The sequence below is a fragment of the Dermacentor silvarum genome, chromosome 2 (assembly GCF_013339745.2).
Source record: "Dermacentor silvarum isolate Dsil-2018 chromosome 2, BIME_Dsil_1.4, whole genome shotgun sequence".
In the NCBI taxonomy this organism is placed as follows: domain Eukaryota; kingdom Metazoa; phylum Arthropoda; class Arachnida; order Ixodida; family Ixodidae; genus Dermacentor; species Dermacentor silvarum.
In genome coordinates this window covers 161,012,242-161,033,544 of record NC_051155.1, presented here as the reverse complement: position 1 = coordinate 161,033,544, position 21,303 = coordinate 161,012,242, and the positions used below count along the sequence as shown (strand labels likewise).

Below are 21,303 nucleotides of genomic sequence, written 5' to 3'. Positions count from 1 at the left end.
CAACAGGTTGGCGGAGATAGCCTGTAAATGCGGTGTGCGATTATTGCGGGAAAGGGCGGCTATTGTTCTCGATCGCACTCCTTTTCTTGTTCACATGAGATCTAGCGGCCAGAAAACATATACGAATGCAATTAGGTGATCTACTGAACATTGGTGCCAAAAGATTGTGTTTTCCAGGAACGTATGAATTGGTAAAAAATATGTGTAACTCTATCGGGTCATTTTTTGTGTTCTCGATTGTGAACGTTGATGCCAGTAAATCGTATGCAATGGGATCGCATCAGCAAGGCTGTACTATATTACACGCCTCCCATCCGGAGATGGCGCAACGAAAAGTGGGCTGATCTCAGAGAGAGAGTGCAAGGCGTGGTCACATGGGTCATGCGGGTTGCTTGGTGTGAGTCTCCACATCTAGACATCTCGCCGGACAGGCTACACTGCAAAACACGATGCAGAAGACAAACAGTACTATAGCATTTAACTTACCACTTCACAAAAGCTTCACTTACACAGATTCCAACATGTGCATAAGATCTGCATAATCTTTAAAATATTCAACCACTGTCTCGCTCACATTCTGATTGGTTGTACAGGAATATATATATAGTACTAGGACAAAGCTACATGACTGCTCTCACCTTGAGGTCTTTCAGCGGAATCTCAAGATACTGCTGGATGGCTGTGCCCCAGATGGCTTCTAGATGGGCCAACACAGACACCAAGGAACCTCCAACACCCGAGTGCACATTTAATCGGCCCCTCCTGATGGGCCAGTGTATGTGGAACCGCTGCTCAGGGTTTAGGTACAGCACCTAAAATGTAGAACACCAGGGAAAAATGAATATATGGAGTCACTGCACTTGTGTAAATAATGAACAAAAATTCTGAGCTTAAAGTGTAAAGCAACAAGACGGCTATCACCAGTGCATAATTATGTAAATTAGGGCTCGCTGTCTTTTGCACAGTGTCACAAGCAGCGAATACTCGTAGTGGTACACGAAAAGTTTCCATGTCACTGTTGCACTGAAGTCGTATTATTTTTCAGCGAATCTTGAGACCGTGAGATAGAACAGTTTTTGGGTATCAGGTACCGGCTTAAGCCTGGAATGTTTGAGGCCTGAGGCTGTAGTAAGGTATGCGACCGGGTAGCAAGGTATGCAACCCCGTAGTAAGATATGCTGACCAGCTGTCTGGGTTGGACCTTTCACATCAAACTTTTGCCCAACTCATAGCGTAGTATGTTTCTGCAAAGGAACAGTGTTTAGGAAAGAACGGGACAAGGCAGGCAAAATATACAGTGCTTGTGTCTGTCACATCCCTTGTACCAATCTTCAAGCACTGCTCCTTCAAAAAAGCATGTACCAACCGGCGCAAGTTAGCACACTGTTGGGGTAGTATGTACTATGTGTTAAAGCACTGCATTCAAGTTAACAATCAATCAAGCGAATTTTCTAATTTTTTTAACCTCTTATCACCATTAATGCAAAGCTGGACTCTATGTTTGACATTGAGAGAAATATTAGTAAAAATGATTCCAGAGGGGCAACCACGGGCAACTTAATTGTAATTTCTTGGATCTTGTAAACAATGTGACATGTAAATTACACAACTCTACGAAAGTCAACTATAATGGTGCACTATATGTACCACATACATGCATCGTTTAAAGCTATTATGAAAAACAGGAAATAATGTAGGGCCGCTGAAGTGCAACCCAGATGCTACCGTTAACACAAGAAGGTGTTTCCCAACCTGATTAGAGAGAGAGAGAAAGAATTTATAGAAAGGCAGGGAGGTTAACCAGATGTAGTTCCAGTTGGCTACCCTGCACGGGGGGAAGGGGCAGGGGGATAAAAAGAGAAAGAGTAAAGGGCGAGAGAGCTACACATAAAGTTATTAAGGCAAAAGCGCAACATCGCAGAAAGTTATAGCAACAAGCCATGAAAACAAGTTGTTGGAAAAGCCAAACAGGTTAACAGCCACTGCCACTAACGGTGGTGCTGAGGTTCTGGTTCAGTAGTCCTTCAGCTGAATATATGCAAACAAAAGCCCGCAAATATAATTATAAGATGACGTGACAGCAGCTGATGTGGAGACCCGTTGTCCGTACATTATTTGGAAGGTGAAGCGGTGAGCAGAGCGATGGCTGCAGTGTCAAGCTTGGCTGAGAGCGGGAGCACATTCTGTTTGCTCGTAACTTGTGAGCCAAGCTACTGGAGATTTGTGGTGGTGACTGTGACATATGATGATGTGAATGGCAATGATGATGACACTACATTATCCTAGTACACAGGAAGCACTCATTTTGGTAGATTGACCTCTGTATGAACAAAGGACTTGTTGAAGAGATGGCAAAGCCCATAGCTGTGGACTTGTCGCCACAAGACCATGACAATATTGAAATGCAGAGGAAATTTATGAAGTGATGGCAGTAAATCATGTCCATAAAAACACATCTGAAGAAAAGGGTGACAGTGGCTTCATTTGCCAATGATAGTCCTTGCTTTAAATAAAATATGATTACTTTCATGCAGTGAATTTTACATCCCGATTATTTTGTATCTCTTCATTCTTTTGCACTAACTCGCATACTTCGTGGAACGTTCCCAGTTGGAACTAAACTGTGATGTTGCATCTTTCTTCTAAGTGAAGTGTGTTTGTTTATGTGGCCTCTACAGAAAGCAAACAATAAGCAACTCACTCAATTATTGACCCTGTTACAATGAATTGAATGTGTGAGAATGCTGCAACTGCTGCGATATAAAAATCTACTACAGTCGAATCTAGTTCATTCAAACACGCTTAATTCGAACTGCCGGTTTATTCGAACGAACACTGTGGTCCCGTCAAAGTTATGTGTATTCCAATGGGTGAAAACGCTCGGTAATTCGAACGCAAGACCATTTGCGATGGTTAATTCGAACATATCGGGCACCGAAAATGCTCTCAGCCGTGCGCCAAATAACGTGACGGCACCTGCAACCGGCATTGCTCAGACACCGCCATAGAGCAAAAGCTTAGGAGAGACCCCTCAATGCAGCGGCGGAGGCCCAGTCCAGCCAACGAAACTGCCCACGCCGGCGAACGCTCGCCTTCCCAATAGGTGACCCGTAAAACGAGCAATCGCAGGAAATTGTGAGGCGCACCGTCTGCTAGAAGCTTCCGTTTCGAAAGACGACGCGGCGGCATCGGCAGCATGCCCGGCGCATGTGTTTTTCTACGTGGTTTCAACTGACAGTCGTGCAAAGCTTTCCGTCCGCTTTGTCGACCAGCAATGTCGTACCATTCATGAAGCTGATTTCTAGGTTTCTGTTCATTCTGGGCGAGACGATGACGAGCCAAGAAAGCCAAGGATACGCTTTTACAGTTAAACCTGGATATAACGAAATTGACAAATTCCCGAAAAACTTCGTTATAAAGAGGATTTCGTTATATGCAGGTTCGGCACGAAAATTCGAAAAATAAATGTTTACCGTATTTACTCGATTCTAACGCGTCCTCAATTGTAACGCGCACCCGTTTTCCGTTTTCGTCGACGCACTCATCCTTGGAATGTCACACCAGGTACCGGATGCGTGGACGCGTGTTCTTTCGCACAAGCGCGAGGCATCGGAAACGAAGAGCGAGCGTGACGATGGTGTCGTAGCGTCGTATAGTGTTACAGTAGAACCTCGCTGTTACGTTCCCGGGGGCTGCGTTTTCCCGGCTGTTACGTCGTTTTTGACCGGTCCCGGCACAGCTCCCATAGAACTCAATGCATTGGTAACCCCGCTGTTGCGTCGCAACTGTGGGACCGTTCCAGCATCATACGTTGCGAACTGCCCCCCCGCGCCGGCCCGAGCGGCCATTTTGACTTTTCATGTAGCTTGGCTTGGTGGCTTGACGATGGCATTGGCCGCCCAAAGTGCCGGGGGCGACAACTATGACGTATTTTCGGTTTCCGCCAGCGAAAGTATGGCCCTTGAGATCCGTATTTGCTACATAAAGATGGTGTCCATGACGCGTTGTGGCCCTAAAATTGGTTTTGGCTCATAGATATGCCAAGCTGCATTGCCTACTATACCCTGTTACTTGAACACAAAATGCGCAAGAACAAGTTTACTACTTCAGGTGCATGTGATGGGATATTTATATTTCACCAGATGAAATAGTATCCTACCTCCTCTCCAACATAAAACTCCTGTGCCCGATCAGTGTTGGTCCAATTGAGGTCACACTTTTCTTCAATGATTGTTGGTTTCACATGCTGATTAAAGTGATGAATCTGGGAAGAAAAAATTTTCATAATTAGCATGAAATCTCTCTCATGACTGGACTCCAGAAACTCACCGTCATTCTGGCATATTACTGCTACTGTTTCTCTTTATCTATATTATTTTTGTCACAGGAAAAAGTTAAAGCTATCAAGAAGTGGTTCCAGTATAAACTGTGTGCAACATGAAAGCTTCATACACTCAAATAAAACAAGCAAGAACACGAAAACAGCAACAAGGCATCATATCTTGTAGCCAAAAGAACATCAGCCCATTAAATACGTTAGTGTAAGCAGTATCACTACAGAAATGCTGTACTTACTCGTGTAGGGGCTGCACTCCCGTTTTGGAACACAAGAAATTGGAAAAAACATTTCACTAAGTATCATGCGCGTACCTGCATGCTGGTTAATTTCTGCAAGCCGTTACCAGATGATACTAGTAACTGCCCTGGCGACGATGGCATTGTTATCGTCCCCCTATCCTACCGGATCGCGATCAACATAGATTCAGTGTGCTTCAAAGGTATCTGCTGTGCTGAGATGCACTGTTTTGCAGCATCGTGCTTTAGGGCGCATTAAAAGGGCATCAGAGAGCAAACGAGGACAGCCGATATCCTAATTGACATTAATAGAGAATAATGGAGCTGGGCAGGCCATGTAATGCGTAGGATGGATAACCGGTGGACCATTAGAGTAACAGAATCGATACCACGAGAAGGCAAGCGCAGTCGAGGACGACAGAAAACTAGGTGGGGTGATGAAGTTAGAAAATTTGCAGGCTGGAAAGTTAGAATCAGCTACTAGAGCAAGACAGGGGTAACTGGAGATCGCAGGGAGAGGCCTCCATCCTGCAGTGGACATATATATAGACTGATGATGACGATGATGAAAAGGGCATCACTGCAAGTGTATGCGTGGATTTGTAACGTGCGGCATGTAGTTTTGTTTGAGACCATTGTCAAGAGCCTCAAGACCACAGAAATCCAATGGTAACGGACTGCACAGAGAATGACCTGCTTTGGGAGACTTGCTTACTTGGTCGCTTGTTTTTCTGAGCATAAGTTCCCCCACCAAAGAGATTCGTAACTCACAGTTTCGGCCCTGCCTTGTCCTTCCCCATCACCACAACATAAAAATGTGCAAGCATGCTGCTGTGGGAGGACTGAATCCCTTTTAGCTTCAAGACACAGCGTGCCAATGCTGTAAACATTAGAGCAATCTAGACACAGACAAAAAATAAAAATAATAAGAAACACACACACAGAGTAATGTAAGCTCATTTTTTGTGAGTGTCTAGTTTGTGCTAGCGTTTACAACAGCACCAATTACCGACTTGCCTAAACTACAAACTTTGAGAACTTTTGCATGTGCATGTTTGTGAAGCGTACACTACGTTAAGTGGCCATGCCGTTTCTTCCCTTTCCGTTACCTGGCATCTCTATGTTTCTATGCCCTCCCTCCTGTAAAGTAGGCAGCATTGTGCCCTTTCTAGTAACAGTTTCCTCTTTCATTCTCTTCCCTTTGTCTATTTGTCTATGCATCTTCAAACTAAATAATAATAACAATTCCCACGGCATGTCTGTTTGTGCCAGCTCCACTTGCCAATGAAATCATTTGTGTGCTGGTCCTGCTTTCATGTAATAAGTTCTATTTGAGACCGTACTGTCCGTTACCGTTCTTCAGAGCCGTGTGTGCCCGACAGCCTGATCATGGCGTTTTACTGCTGAGACACAGTGACACCTTGTTTGTGTGTCCATGTTAGACACGGAAAAAAATTTTCAAGGAGTGGCAGGACGAAGAGCACCTACAGCCCAATTTTGTGGGTTGAGCGTGACCGTCATACAAGCCATAAACTAACTCCTGCACTGGGGCATGCTTACACTAGTGCACTTCCCTTGAGTTCTACTCACTTTGGGCACTGGCAAGGAGAAATCTGCTTCTTCGAGGATGTAAACATAAGCAGAAATTTCCATTCATATTAATATGTACGTAAACTTGCTAACCAGTGAACAATAAGATTTCTAAAATTCATGCAGCCACTGTGAGGAGGGGAAGGGGGGAATAGAATTCATCCTTTTGAAAGGTTTGCGAAGAGTGCACACCTTTTGTGGGATACATACACACTTTATTAAAGATTATAATTAAAGTCACTTTGCTGTTGCCAACTTCACCTGCTTTAGGAACTTTTCTGAATAAACTTGTTTGAAGCAAGTACCTTTCTGGAATATGGCATTTTGTGCTGCTGCAAGAGAGCAGTGCAGGTACCAGCACAATTTCTTTTCTGGACGAATTTTTTTTTTCCTACTTTGCACCCCCCCCATCTTTCAACACTTTCCCACCCGTAAAACTTAACGAAACATTAATAAAGTCGTAGAATCATGACCCCTGTGTAGCTTCCTGTGTGCTAGCGGAGACAAAAGGAGAAAGAAAGCCTTGCATCGGTGCAATAACTACCTCTAGCTCCGATTATACGTGAAGGATTCGAAACATTTTTGCGGCAGCAGATTCGTGAGGCAATGTCCTTTAAAGTGAGGCCATTTTACGATTAGTCAGAAAAGTGCTTCAGCACCCCTTTAAGGATGCACTGAAATCAACCTTTAAGTAAATACTGGGCTGCAATTGGAGCTCGAAGCATCTCGCACTTACAGCGAACAACAGGAAGGAACAATGACGTGGAATAAGTTCAGCTAAAGCATCCCAAGTTAATCAAACTGCATGTAATGCTTGTTTTACCATGGTATGCATGTCATGGTGTACAAAATACAGAAAAAAAAAAAGCACTTGCCTTGTCAGTGGGGAAGGTGTAGCGTATCCTTCCTTCTGAAGTCAAACACGACGCCAAAAGGTTCCCGACAACCTCGCACCCTTCTTCAATAGTGGCTACTACTTCTGGCTCCTGAGTGAAAGTGCAAAACATTTATTTCACAAAACTGGCCTAAAATATCACCCTGCAGTTTTTGCATTAGCTAGAAATAGTTGCACAGTAATAAAAAGAAAGAAAGAAAGAGAGACGAAGGAGGACAGTAAATAAGTCAGCAGACAAAGAATATAGAGAAGGAGGCATTTGAACATGCAAGTAGTAATTATGTTTTAAGACCACGATGAAGAATCCATTAGCAGACAGGAAAGTGATACCATATTTCCAACTCTGCCAGGGGTTTATAAGAATACTAATATTCTGGATTTATGAATGGACACTTGCAAGAATCAGTAAGTGAAAAAAAAAGGACTCGGTTATGTGTGCAGCAATAAAGATTTAATGACCCGTCCCAATATGATCCAGAACTTGTTATATACAGATAATGAAGCCAGAGCAAAGCAGAGAAATTTGAATAATGAGGCAAATTCTGTATACACAAAAGCCGCTATTACATTTTACCCAATGAATTCTGCGCTTTGGTTAGACATTTAGTTTGTGGACTATAGAATCTTTGGTGAAAATGGAGCGTAAGAGCACAGCCATCTTCATGAATTTTGCAAATAATCCATTACTTGAAGGGGTTCTGGTCAGTTTTCAGAACCTGTATAAGACCAATCAGTGAAATGTACACGAAATATTTACCATGTCAACCTCAGGAACAAGAATTGGGTCAACATGAGGTGCCGAGGTTTCTGACAGGCATGGCCTTGCAATCACATGCGGAATCGTATGAGGGTAGGAGTCGGAGGCTCGTCCTATCCTCAAGAACATGGACCCTGGGTGAATCACTACGATGGCTGTAGCTTGAATGGGCTGTAAAAGAGAAAAGATAGCAAAGAATTAACCCCAAAGGAGAAGCAATAATGCTATCAGAATTTAATAGGATTTACCAAGTGGTGGTCACATCAATGCATATCAATGGCAAATATTTCAATTGACTGATTAGCAGGGTTTAGCATTATAAAGCTGCAATGGATCCCTGGGAGACACAACAGTAGATGGGTCTAGATGAACATTGAGCTGGTGGGTTTTATATATTTTTTTTCGGTACCTAAATTCAAATATACAGTTAAAACTTGATCTAACGAAACCTGATTTTACAAAGTTTCCAATCTAACGAATTTCCCGGCAGGTACCCATAGGGTTCAATGTTGTCATCAACCCAAATTAATGAAACTAACTTAACAAAACCCGATTTAACAAAGGTTTTCCTGAAATAAATGAGTAAAAAAACTAAAATTTTTGACACAGACGGGTTTTTTTCGAGCGTGCACTTTTATGCTATCGCATTAAAACATCTAGGCGCCTTAGTCAGGGCCCTAGCTTTATTTTGACGAGGCTGCACACTGTGCCCCATGCAACAGAACAACGGACTTAGCAGTCGGTAGCGCGCTTACGTACCAGATTTCACATGCACAGGCATGGGTTAGAGCCAAATACAATGCCGCGGTAGCTTTTGAGTGGCGCTATGTTACAATTTTAGATTTTGAAGAACTGAAAAATCCCTTTCTCGATTTTATGAATTCTCGATTTAACGAAATAATTCGAGCGTGGTCATCACTTCGTTAAATCGAGTTTCAACTGTATGTGCATTTTTGCATTCTAGCTCTACTGGAATGCAGCTGCAGACATTGGGAATCGAACCAATGACTTCGTGGCCAGCAGTAGAGCACCATGGCTGCCGAGCTAAAGCAGCTGGTATTCTTTGAAGTGTATATTGATGTGAATCATGGAATCTGCACATGGATGAAAGACTGTGAGAAAGTTCTACCAAGAATGAGTTCTAACAATTTTACTGGCAACAGGTTGCTTTCTATGTGCATACTTTAACTAGCACCTCAATTTCTGTAGGGTAGCCAAACGGGCCAAACCTTGGTTAACATCCCTGCCTTTCCTTCATCTCTCTCTCAAGTTAAGTTGCCTGTCATCCTGCAACATAACTGCACAAAAATAGGTCCACATCATGGATGACTGCCATTTCCTCTAATTTTTTTAGTGTGCGAGTATGTGTGTGTCTCCTTTGGTCAACATGTCAGGAGTCTTGCGTGTATCCTTTATTTGCACATACACAAGTAGTTGTCGCTACCATACCTAAGAGTGCCTAAGCATCAGCCAGGACATTGGTTTGAATGTGGCCTTTTAAAACTTAATTTATTCCATTCAGCAATGCTCGAAGGGAACTAGTTCCATTTATTCCACTAGTTCATGCGAACTAGTTAAGGAAGTGCCACACTTCATCATTCATTGTGTTTGCATGCAACTGTTTGTTTCGTACACCTGCACTTGTGAGAAGTTGTCGAGGGCTCGTGCAGGAGGCAGGGTCCATTCTCCACAAGCAGTGAACTGGCGTGAGCCATTGCAAATTGCACCACGAATCCAAAGGGAATAAGGCCTCGGCGATTTGGCTGCATAAATTGCAGTTGTTCAGGGAGCGTAGCAGCCTCATCTACGATTTCACTGAGCCAGCACAAGCCTGCTTTACCACTCTAACTCAATTTAACACCACACAGGAACTGTAACCCATATCCAAGGAATTTCTTATATTTTTTTCCCCCATAAGTGCCACTGCAAGTTGCCATCGCCACGATAATGCTCTTTTCAAGTCACCGTTACATGGATAGAGGGCCCACAAACAGCTTACCTGGCAACTTTCTTGTTAATAGAGGCCCGATCCCCAGTTTTCGGCACTCCTGCACTCGTTACCGTGAAATTAAGTACAGGCGGTGCAGACGACATCGAGCTGCGCTTGCCGATTAGTGATGCGGATGTAGTGTGCTAAAGGTACCAGTTAACTGCGCCCGCAACCAGTGCGATACCGAAGGGCTTGGCCGTAGTGTACTTGGAACGACAGTGTGCATCAGGAAGTGCTTTCTGCTTTTTGATTAGAACGGTTTAGCCGGCGATGCTCGGAGGCGGTGCGGTCATCTACACATTTGCAGAGACCTGGAAAGTGCTGAATTTCTTTTGATAGGTCGGCTTTCTCGTGTGCTGCATTTTCTGACGAACGAGCCGCTTCGTTGCCACCACGGAGTATTACCACGGTAGACATAATAACGACAAGAAAGAAGAAGTGGCTCTGCACGTTCGCAACCGCCGAAAGCAGACGACACAGCACATGTGTCACTTATCCAATATTTGCACGCGCCAATAGGAGCCAGTGCCGCAACGAACACGCGTAACAAGAACTCCCGCGGCGCAGCGCAGTCAGGAAGTGGTGAAGCAAGTGCAGCCAAATCGACATAACGCTTTATATTAAAGTAACATGCACGACAGATTACTGGCTTATAGAGTTTTGCGTGTAAACAGTCGGCAAAGCTCATACCTTACGACAATGAACATACCGCTAGACATGCTGTTTTTTGTTGCGCAGGCAGTGTAATCGTAACCAAGGTGTTATACTTAGAAGCATCATCTTTTGTGACATTTTTAATCGTTCAGCACTGTAATAACTGTTACCTCCACGGAAGGTTCCGGAAATATTGACACCGGTTGCTTTTTCGGCGGTGTCGGCGCCATCTTCTTGAAAAATAGAATGACTACATTGTTGCTAACCTAAAATTACCTACAGGTCCATGAACCACATTTTGGTGTGTTCATAAAAATGTGTTCATAAAAAGGTTTAACAAATGTACTGTGGTCCACTGCAAAATTTAAAGCTTCGCTCCCTTAGAAGATGAAAACCAACGGCATGCAGAATGAAAACAATTAACAACAAATGTAGGAGTGCCTGGTAGCCTGGGGGCTGTGGCTTAGCTTGCTAGTGATTGCACATCGTGTGAAGAAGCAATGCAGATTCAGCAGGAGCCAAAAGCTTTCCAACTTCATTAATAGCTGGTGTCCAAACCACGCCCTAGCAAATTCACTGGACTTTGCGCCCCAGCAACGGCTCATATCAAGTAGCAAAACACAATCTCGAAGGCCTTGCTTTGGTGACTACACACGCTGAAAGCACTTTTATAATCTCGGAGGACATTGTTTTGGCGAACTACGGCTGTCATCATCGTCCGTCGATAAGTTTCGATTACCTCTGCTTTTGATTACGCACTGCTTTAAAGCAGAAGTCGCGGGCTGCGAGCTCAGCAGCAGCTTATACCTCACTATTCATCGGTTTATTAAATGCGAAGCATTTCTTGGCGAACATTTGCCACTTTGACAGTATCTATCTATCTATCTATCTATCTATCTATCTATCTATCTATCTATCTATCTATCTATCTATCTATCTATCTATCTATCTATCTATCTAGCCGCCTACGTTTTGATGCTCTCATGGTCGTTTCGTTAACTTGGTGTGTACCAAAATTGGCATTGTATGAGAAGAGTGTATGAGAAAAATAAATGATAGGCCAAGGAATCTAATGAGATGTGTGTCATGTAGGTAATAAAACAGCCGCCTTCCATCTTTGTGCTCTCACGGTCATTTCGTTACCTTGGATGTAAGTGGAATGGGTTCGGACATGAGTACTAAGTGAAGGAAACAATTTAGGATGATGGTAGAAGTCATAGTAATGAGCGTGACTCAGCGAAAATGACAATTACTCAGAGAAAAATGATTGACACTCAAAGGCCATTGAAATGGGTTCTGACATGGGTACAAAGTGAAGGAAACACTAGAGGATGATAGTAGAAGTCATAGTCATGAGCATGACTCGGCAAAAATGACAATTACTCAGCGAAAAATGATTAACACTCGAAAGCCACTGAAATGGGTTGTGACATAGGTACTATGTGAAGGAAACACTAGAGGATGATAGTAGAAGTCATAGTCATGAGCATGACTATGACTCAGCAAAATGACAATGACTCAGCGAAACATGATTAACACTCAAAAATCACTGCAATGGGTTCGGGCGTGGGCATTAAGTGAAGGAAACACTAAAGGGTGATGGTAGAAGTCACAGTCACGAGCATGAGTCAGCAAAAATGACAATGGCTCAGTGAAAATTCATTAACACTCACAAAACACTAGAATGGCTTCGGACGTGGGCACTAAGTAAAATAACACTAAATGATAATGTTAGAAGTCATTGTCATGAGCATGAATCAGCAAAAATAACAATGACTCAGCGAAAAGAGACTTAACACTTAAGACATTAAATAGGTTCTGACATAAATGAGAGGTCATGAAATGAATGTCATGACATACGTGTCATGTAGGTCCTGAAACAGCCGCCTATATCGTCTTGATGCTCTCATGGTCGTTCCGTTAACTTGATCGGCTCCCCGCACTCTGCTTCGCATAACATCGATTCCTACAGGGCGTGGGATCTGCCGGCTTTTTTCAGCACTGAGAACAAGATGCATGATGCAGCATGGTGCAACACCCAAATTTCAGTTGGCCCACCCCTATATTCAAGTTGGCCTGTAGGGAACCGTGGGGTCGGAGCGCCCGACCAAGGACCAGCGCAGCCGGCTTATAGAACTGCACTACCCGTGCCGTACCAATTGGCCGTACTTGCGCATCGAGCACGCACCGCCCAACTTTATTTTCGTCGTCTTTCGCAGACGGCACCAAGAGCGCCGACCTTAGCGTCCCCGCATTCCAGTGTCGGTGAGCACTACAGGGACACCCGCCCAGATGGAACGGTGATAAGGTGAGTAAGTGCAACCGCGTTACAAGAGGGTCCGTGGTCAGTTTAAGTGCGAGTTGAGTCAGCTGGAAGCGAATGGTTCGGTGAAGGCATTCAGGAGCTCGAGGCTGGGAGTAGTGCTGCAGACGGGTTGTACACGGTGTCTTTGCGCGAAGAGTGTGGTTCCGGCTAGTGCCTCTGTACCTGGCCAGGGACGATGCGCGAACAGCGCGAGGTAGGAAGGTCGTCTGCAGCGGATAGGCCATGACCCAGACTAGATCGTCGCTTTTGCGCGGGGGCGTAAGGCTTCGTGGAAGACGCATGTTCACGCTTTCGACAACTGCCTTGCGATCAACGTCGCAAGTCGCATGCAGACCTCTGTGTATGATATCGCGTTTGCCGCGACATGAAGGTCTATGGTGCGTAAGCCGGAGCTTCGGTCGTGCCGTGGTTAATGGCCTTGGACGCCAGTGGAGCTCGAGACGGCGAGGAAGTCGCCGTCGGACGACGCTCGATGGCATTGACGTGGAGGGGCGAAAGCCGGTGCAAGTCGGATCAGTCGTAGCTGATACTCGCAGCTTCACGGGCTCAGGTGCGGGTAGAGCACAAAGGACAAGAGCATGAGGTGGCCGATGCGAGAGGCACTTGGGACTCCTGTCTCGAGGTGGTAGTGTTAGTTCAGCTACCTTGGCTGTGTCGCGTGAAGTGTGTTGGTAGCCGCCAATCTCGGATTTGTCAGCGCAGTCGCCAGAGAGACTTGATAGCAAGTCGGCCGAAGGAGAGCACAGGTATAGCGTATATGTAAGGGACGGAGATCGCTGCTGCAGCATCTTGTAGGTGCCGCAGTGTAGCCTGTGGTTGAAAGTCCTCCTATAGGGGAGGAGGTAGACGGTATACAGCCCGTACCATGGAACTGAAGCTTTGCATCATGTGATGGAAGGTACACTTGGAGCTGCAGCAACACACCTTCATCGTTCGGGGTGGTGTCGATGAGCTTTGAGCGAGGCGTGTCGAAGTGGTGAAGCGCGCGAAACACTGAAGAGGGCGTTGAGGCTGGGGTAGACGAATGGAGGCTAGGACGTGAAGATTCGCGTGCTGTGCGGTCAATGTCAGGAAGAAAACAGTGCGTAGCGCCGCAGAAGTTCAGTACAGCCTGTCGTAGCTCGTCGTAGGCGCGCGGGACAGGAGATGAAACGCTGAGGCGGAGTTGGAGGTCAAATGGCAGAACATAGTACCTCGTACTTGAACTCCTGGATCGTGATGTTGTTCAGCTCCTCGATAACGCGCCACCCAACTTTATTAAAGTGAAGCTTTCGCACCTCCCAGAAAGCACGGGGTGACGCTACTGCAGAACTTGCCAATACAGGGTATCGCCCCAGGTAAGCTGGGCAACTTTGGCCTCCCACTATCACACAAAATATACAACACCAATTTTAGCACAACATCCTAAAATAGATAATAGGGGAGAAAACGCATCGTTGCAGCCAATTATGCAAGAACTCAAAGCCCTACGCTCAGAAATAACAGAATTAAGAGACGAAAATACGCAACTGAAGCAGCAACATCGAAGCATGTCAAGAGAAAGAAACAAACCTGCTGTGGTTGCTTAGTGGCACTGGTTACGGTGTTGGGCTGCTGAGCACGAGGTCGCGGGATTGAATTCCGGCCACAGCGGCCGCATTTCGATGGAGGCGAAATTCAGAAAACAGCCGTGTACTTAGATTTAGATGCACGTTAAAGAACCCCAGGTGGTCCAAATTATTCCGGAGTCCCTCACTACAGCGTGCCTTATAATCAGAGGGTGGTTTTGGCACGTAAAACCCAATAATTTTAAAGAAACAACAAAGAGCACTCCCTCAACAAGCACTAATAACAACTGAGCGCAACAGTAAGCATCAGAAAAATAAGGTCGAATGGAAGTCACCACAGTAATCCATCCTACTATTACATCATCAACAATGGAAGGAGGACTGCAAGCAGGATATGATTTCTAGAACCACAGAATCTGCCCTCATAAATGTAACCCAATTAGTTAAATCAGAACAGGTTCAACAGCATTCAGTAACTAGCTAACTAACTAGAAAAACGAACGACGGAAATGGAAGAACAAGCGTATAAAGTTAGAGAACCCGAAATCAAGAATGCCCGCGGTCTTTTGGGCCCCGGACAATTCTATTGCCAGACAAGGTACTTATTTAAATTTTCACTGGGGGATGACACCATTATTATTATTATTATTATTATTATTATTATTATTATTATTATTATTATTATTATTATTATTATTATTATTATTATTATGAATTATTGTTCTCCACCGGGTACGGGCAGGCCTGTACCCGGCGGAGAACAATAATAGCAGGCCCGTACCCGGAATTGTAGAGCAACATGAAAAACTACCGATACAGCTTTCTGTTGCTCAGTACGTGCTACATAAAAGTGTTTTTCCGAGCGTGAAAGAGGCCCACGAATACATGCAAAGTGCCTCGAGCGGCCAGTTACACGGCAATTCTGCGTGTATTAGCGGGCTCCTTTCACACTCGGAAAAACACAATTATGTGGCACGTATTGAGCAACAGAAAGTTGTATCGGGAGTTTTTCATGTTGCTCTACAATTTTCTCATTGACACTTTGATAAGTAGGGCAGTACTTCTCGAGTTAGATAATGAATTACAATTAGCTAATTAAATCTCAGCAGCGAAAAAATTCTGGAGGCTACTCCACCGCACTGGAAACAATACGCACTAGGTTTGCTTCGCGTAATGCCGTTCCTCTTTTTTAAAATCGTGCTGCGTGATAGCTGGGACACCCTGTATAGCTAGGTTCTGGCGGATCGCGTCTGTGGACAATTAAGGACGCGTAGAACAACAATTTTCAGCGGTGAGAACTCGCGTCTCGTTCACTTTGTATACACTAGAATTGGCATGGAAGGGTACGAATGTATGACTAACATGATTGATAGGTCACGACATCAATAGCATCACATGCTCGTCAGTTAGTCACGATTAAAGATAATAAAATCACGTGTGGCGCATATGCCCGCATTGGATATGTGGGTATGAGCCAGGGCAATGCGGGTACGAGCCAGACAAAAGAAAGAAAGATAAAAGAAAGAGAGAAAGAAAGGAAGAAAGAAATCACGTGTGGCTCATATCGGGGCCCCAAATTTCAGCTTCGCTGGTTTACCGTCTGTACGGGGTGCATGGGCGGTGAATGTTTTTGTTTCAATTGTCCTTATCGCTTATAAAGCTACCAATCATCTACATTTGCGCTATTATAACAATTATTACACTATTATAACGGAGCACAAACTAGGAGTTTAACAAAAAAGCTCGAGAACAAGCTAAGGACTGCACAAAGAGCAATGGAACGAAAAATGTTAGGCCTAGCGTTAAGAGAAAGGAAGAGAGCGGTGTGGATCAAAGAACGAACGGGGATAGCCGATATTCTAGTTTACATTAAGCGGAAAAAATGAAGCTGGGCAGGCCATGTAATGCGTCGGATGGATCACCGGTGGATCATTAGAGTTACAGAATGGATACCAAGAGAAGAGAAGCGCAGTCAAGGACGGCAGAAAACTATAGGCGGGGTGAAGTTAGGAAAATTGGAGGCGCAAGTTGGAATCAGCTAGCGCAAGACAGGGGCATTTGGAGATCGCAGGGAGAAGCCTTCGTCCTGCAGTGAAAAAAAAAAAAAAAGGCTGATGATGACGATGATGGTGATGAACGATTAGGTGTAATAACTTCAAAAATTACACATTTTTGTGCAGATACAATGCATTGCACTTTTCGCGTGACTGACGCATTTTGCTGGGGTACTCGCCAAAGAATGCCTACGCATTAAAACAAGTATTGCATTGCTGCCATACAGACATTAATTCACATTTAAAAATTACAAACAATTATTTCATTTCACAGCGGCCAAATTCAAAAGTATAGTTGGCACAGCCACAACACCACGGAGGACACTTATGGGTAGTGCTTCGTCCTTCGCACAAATGGCGTCCGTAGACTTGCTTGTGTGGTGTCGTCCCAAGCAGCTCTTTTACGCAAACGGAACGAACAATTTAGCGTTGAACATGCTTGAACAGCGCAGACGGACTGCGGTAAACGTGCACGAAATCTAATTAAGAAAATGGCAGCAATTACGAATGTCAGCGAGCTCACAGAGGTCATGTGGATGTTACAAGAAGGATCAAGAGATGGCGCCACCATTCCCTGAGACACGCTGGCTGAGTGCTTCTTCTGAACCCTCCGCTTTCTTTGACTCGGCCACCATCCTTCTCCTCTATATCCATAAATATCCTGAAAACGCACGCCTTTTTCGCGCCAGAGCGAATATGGAACGAGTTTTCTAGCGCTGCTATCCCAACAGCTGATGTCGCTGCGCATTTGCAGCCTTAGTAGATGCTGTCATCACCCGCGCTGCAGCTCTCGCAGCTAGTAGATGACAATGCGCTGAATTACGATAGAATGAAGAAAGAATGAATGACGTCGATGCAACGTCGAAGGCGGAATGATGGCGATGACAGCACGGCGCAAACGGTTTGACGACAACTATGTGATAAGGATTGCATTGGCATGACGAGATGACGAAAATAGGATGAAGCTAGAATGATGACGACGGAGCAACTCCAACGGCATTACAACAACAACCGTACGGCAATGAATGCATGATAAAAACTGTATGGCGACGACCCAATGATGACGATGGCATGGCAACGGTACGAGTTCAATGGTATGATAACGAGCGCTTGATGACAAAAGGACCGCCTGTTGGGCTAGTTGGTCTAACATAGTTACTTTCAGATATAGCGTAAATAAGTGCACATACACACGAAGAAGACACAACAAACGCGGACGAGCGCTGCTACCAATTGTTTATTACAATCGACAACCCCCCCCCCCCCCCCCCCGATTCATAAGGTGATTCACGTACGTACACAAGTGCCACGCCCCCTTCCCCATGCGGGGTGATACAAAACAAATCTAAAAAAGCAAACAATGCTACTATCTGCATCAGACAACAGCGTATAAGTAGTTCAGTTTGGCACTGTGCAAAAGTGCAACGTGCCGAACTTTCTTTTGCACAGTGCCGAACTGAACTACTTGAACTCTGTTGTCTGAGGCAGATAGTAGTATTGTCAACTTTTTTAGGTTTGTTTTTATCACCTCGCATGGGGAAGGGGGCGTGACACTTGTTTACGTGGTTCACCTTATAAATCGGAGGGTGTGCCGATTGTAATAAACAGTTGGTAGTAGCGCTCGTCCGCGTCTGTCGTGTCTTCTTCGTGTGTGTGTGTGCTTATTTGCGCTATATCTGAAAGTAGCTTGACGACAAAGGCGGGATGAATGCTGTACATGGAGTCTGTATGGCGACCATGGCGTGAAGACGACGGCATGCCTTCTTAAATAAAATATTCATATGTTTTTGTTGCCTTCGCCTGTATAAGCTTTTTCCATCACACACTTCATCGTTCTCAATATATTTTTCCCGTTTTAAGTAGCTGCCCAGTAATGCTCTGATATAGACAGTGATTTCAATTTTTTCTTGTAATCATGCGCCTCTGTTTAACGTCCATTCTCCTTAATTCTTCCGCGTGGCGTGCGCCACTACGTGCGAAGACGAAGAAGCAGTAACTCGATGTGCCACGGGGCCTCGTTTTCAGCAGCAGTAAAAGCGCCGAAGTGATCTAGCTCGGGACTGAAATCTTCGTGTTAATTAAAGAAGGGGCATGGAACTTTTTTTCCCGCAGCGACTCGCAGCCGCCGACCTCCTGACGAGTGAGAGCTTCGACTGCCAGGAAGGCTTCGGCGACGGAGTCTTCCAGAGGCGGCTGCTGATCCTCAGCGCCATAACCATCTTCCTGCTGAATGGTAACGCCGTACTGCTACCCCTAATCTCGCGCGACGTGGACCATTGGTGCAAGAGACCGGCCGCATACAACGTCTCGGCGGACGCCTGGAAGAACGATGCCATACCGGTGGGCGCCGACGGACGCCACAGTCGTTGCCACGTATTTGAGAACACCGGAGACTCGCCGAACGACACTGGCAATGTGGTCGAGTGCTACGAGTGGGACTACGACCAAGCACAAGCCTCCACCTCAGTCATAAGCGTCTGGAACATGGTTTGCCACAGGCGAGCCTTGCTCGCCGCCACAATGGCGGCGCAGCACGCGGGTTCCGGCGTGTTCCTGCTGCTGTCGGGTGCCGTGGCCGACCTATTCGGCAGGATGCCCGTTCAGCTGGTGGCTGTGACGGCTACGATTGCGTCGACCGCAGCTGGATGCCTGGCCCCCAACTACGCGCTTTACACCTTGGCGCAGTTTTTCGTATCCGGCGGCGCGTCTGTCAGCACCGCCGTGACCCTGCTCGTCTGCTTCGAGGTTACCGTCCACGAACACAGGCCGTTGTATCTCATCTTCGCTGCGACAGCGAGCTTCGTGCTGGGCGACCTATGGTTTGTGACCATTAGGAGCCTGCAGATAAGCTGGGCCTTGAAACAAGCCGTGTTTCTCTCGCCGACACTGCTTCTACTCGCAACGTTCGGAGCCGCGCAAGAATCGCCGCGCTGGCTCATCGCCAAGGGCAATCTGAAAGAGGCGAAGGCCACGATGCTGATCGCGGCCGAGATGAACCGCTTTCCCTTCGCGGGTACAGCCTACCTTCTCGACAAACTTATCCTGAAGAGGGATAGCTGGAAGTACCGGAACTGTGCCGCCTACTCCACCGCCAAACAAGGCCCGTTGCTCGACGCCGTCTCAGTCCGGCGGCAAGCGTTGATAATGTTCGCCGTCCTGTTCTCGCTCATGTTCGCCGTCTTCACAGACATCATATCAATGGTGGCGCGAAGCGACGACAGCGAGGGCAGCAGTGGTTGGTTCATGGGTGCCGCGTTCGTTGGCACCCTTCTCAGTTACGCGGCAATGAACACTGCGGTCACCCGCTTTGCGCTGGTGAACGTGTTCAGCGTGGCTTCGTTGGTGGCCGGCTGCACCCACTGTCTGCTCACTTTCGTCGTCAGCTTCATCTCGCGGCCACCATTTTACTGGCGCTCTCGCATGGCATCCTTGCCGTTGCCATCGTCGTCAGCGTCGCCTACGTCATGGAGATAGTCCCCACGGCTGTGCGCGGTGTGGCCCTCTGCTGGGCGCTCGCTAGCGGCAGCATCGGCGCCCTTTGCGCCAGTTCAACGCTGGTGCTGCAGCAGCTCGGCCGTGAGGACGTAGCATTCGCCACGGCGGCGCTCTTGCTCGTGGTGTCGCTGTTTGTGATATCCGACCTGCCCGCTTCCTCTGCTGTCGAGTGCAAGGTCACCGATGCCGCGACGAGGCGGCAGCCCTCGATCTCAAGCAAGGTCTCCATAGACCACATGAAGAAGACGCTGGAACAGTGTCTCCTGGAGAAGAGCAGCTCGATGGTTTCCAAATCGACCACCAGGAGCAAGAGAAGCATGTCGGATGGTTCGCTGCGTTGGTCGTCGACGCACAGCATACCGCATCATTTCTGACGAATATACATATATGATGAAGGCCGGACCCCGGCCGAAACGGCTGTAATGTCCTGTTATACTATCCCTACGTGCTTTTTTATTCCCTGAACTATTTCTGTGCCTGATTGATTCCTGTTATTCTATGCTTCACAGATATATATATATATATATATATATATATATATATATATATATTATATATATATATATATACATATTATATAATATAATATATCAAAATTAACAATTCAATGTCTTTGCTTTTCTACGTGCGCCTGTACTTCTCTTAATTTATGCAACACCGGATCCGAAGAAATTACTTCCTTCACACACACACACACACACACACACATATATATATATATATATATATATATATATATATATATATATATATATATATATATGTGTGTGTGTGTGTGTGTGTGTGTGTGTGTGTGTGTGTGTGTGTGTGTGAGTTTGTGTATGTGCGTAATCACATACGGCGGCTTGGGTGACCAGTGGTCGTAACCACACTGACTTTCGAGATAGTTTGACTTGCTTTAATAGTAATTTGCTGTGGTCTAAGGGGCGAGGAACACGAGAGGATTTCAAGATGGTTCAATTTGAAGGCAGGCAAATGTGTGTACTTATCAAAATGCCTTTAATTTTGTTCGATAATTCATGAAGTAACACTGTACAAAGTTGCGAAATGGGGCATATAAGTTGTTAAGTTAGGTGTCGCCGTGTTTTTGGGCTTTGCAGTTTGATTTTCTTTTATTTAGAAACTCATTCTGCTGGACACACTAAACAAACAGCGCAGACAAACAGTATACTTGCAGAAGACGACAACATGGGTGCTATGAACTGGTGGTTTATTCGAAGGAACTGGAATATGTTGCTGCATCAAATTATTGCTTTATTTCTCTTTATTCTGTCACTTTCGATGCAATTTTGACATGTGCTTTAGAGCGCGGATGGCGTTACGCAGCCGATTTTGACTTTATTCTGAGTGGAACTTGCTGGTCGAACCTGTGCTAGGTCTTTTGCCGCAGTTGTAAAATATAAATAAGCCGACTTCCGCG

General features: G+C 45.7%; 2 protein-coding genes across 2 annotated transcripts in view; one reads left to right on the top strand and one right to left on the bottom strand.

Moving 5' to 3' along the window:
• Positions 1 to 10,702, bottom strand: part of LOC119441964 (actin-related protein 8) — a 47,715-nt gene extending 37,013 nt beyond the window's left edge. The window contains exons 1-5 of the mRNA XM_037706645.2: positions 10,632 to 10,702; positions 7,818 to 7,988; positions 7,041 to 7,151; positions 4,160 to 4,264; positions 639 to 812 (exon numbers count right to left, since the gene is read on the bottom strand). Of these exons, the coding sequence (XP_037562573.1) occupies positions 639 to 812; positions 4,160 to 4,264; positions 7,041 to 7,151; positions 7,818 to 7,988; positions 10,632 to 10,691 (621 nt within the window). The 5' untranslated portion in view covers positions 10,692 to 10,702. The remainder of the gene's footprint in view (positions 1 to 638; positions 813 to 4,159; positions 4,265 to 7,040; positions 7,152 to 7,817; positions 7,989 to 10,631) is intronic.
• Positions 10,703 to 18,479: 7,777 nt separating this feature from the next.
• On the top strand, positions 18,480 to 20,257 carry LOC119440508 (solute carrier family 22 member 7). The gene is made up of 2 exons (XM_037705410.1): positions 18,480 to 19,730; positions 19,772 to 20,257. Exons 1-2 carry the CDS (start codon positions 18,480 to 18,482, stop codon positions 20,255 to 20,257), a joined length of 1,737 nt encoding a protein of 578 aa, XP_037561338.1.
• The last annotated feature ends 1,046 nt before the right edge of the window (positions 20,258 to 21,303 follow it).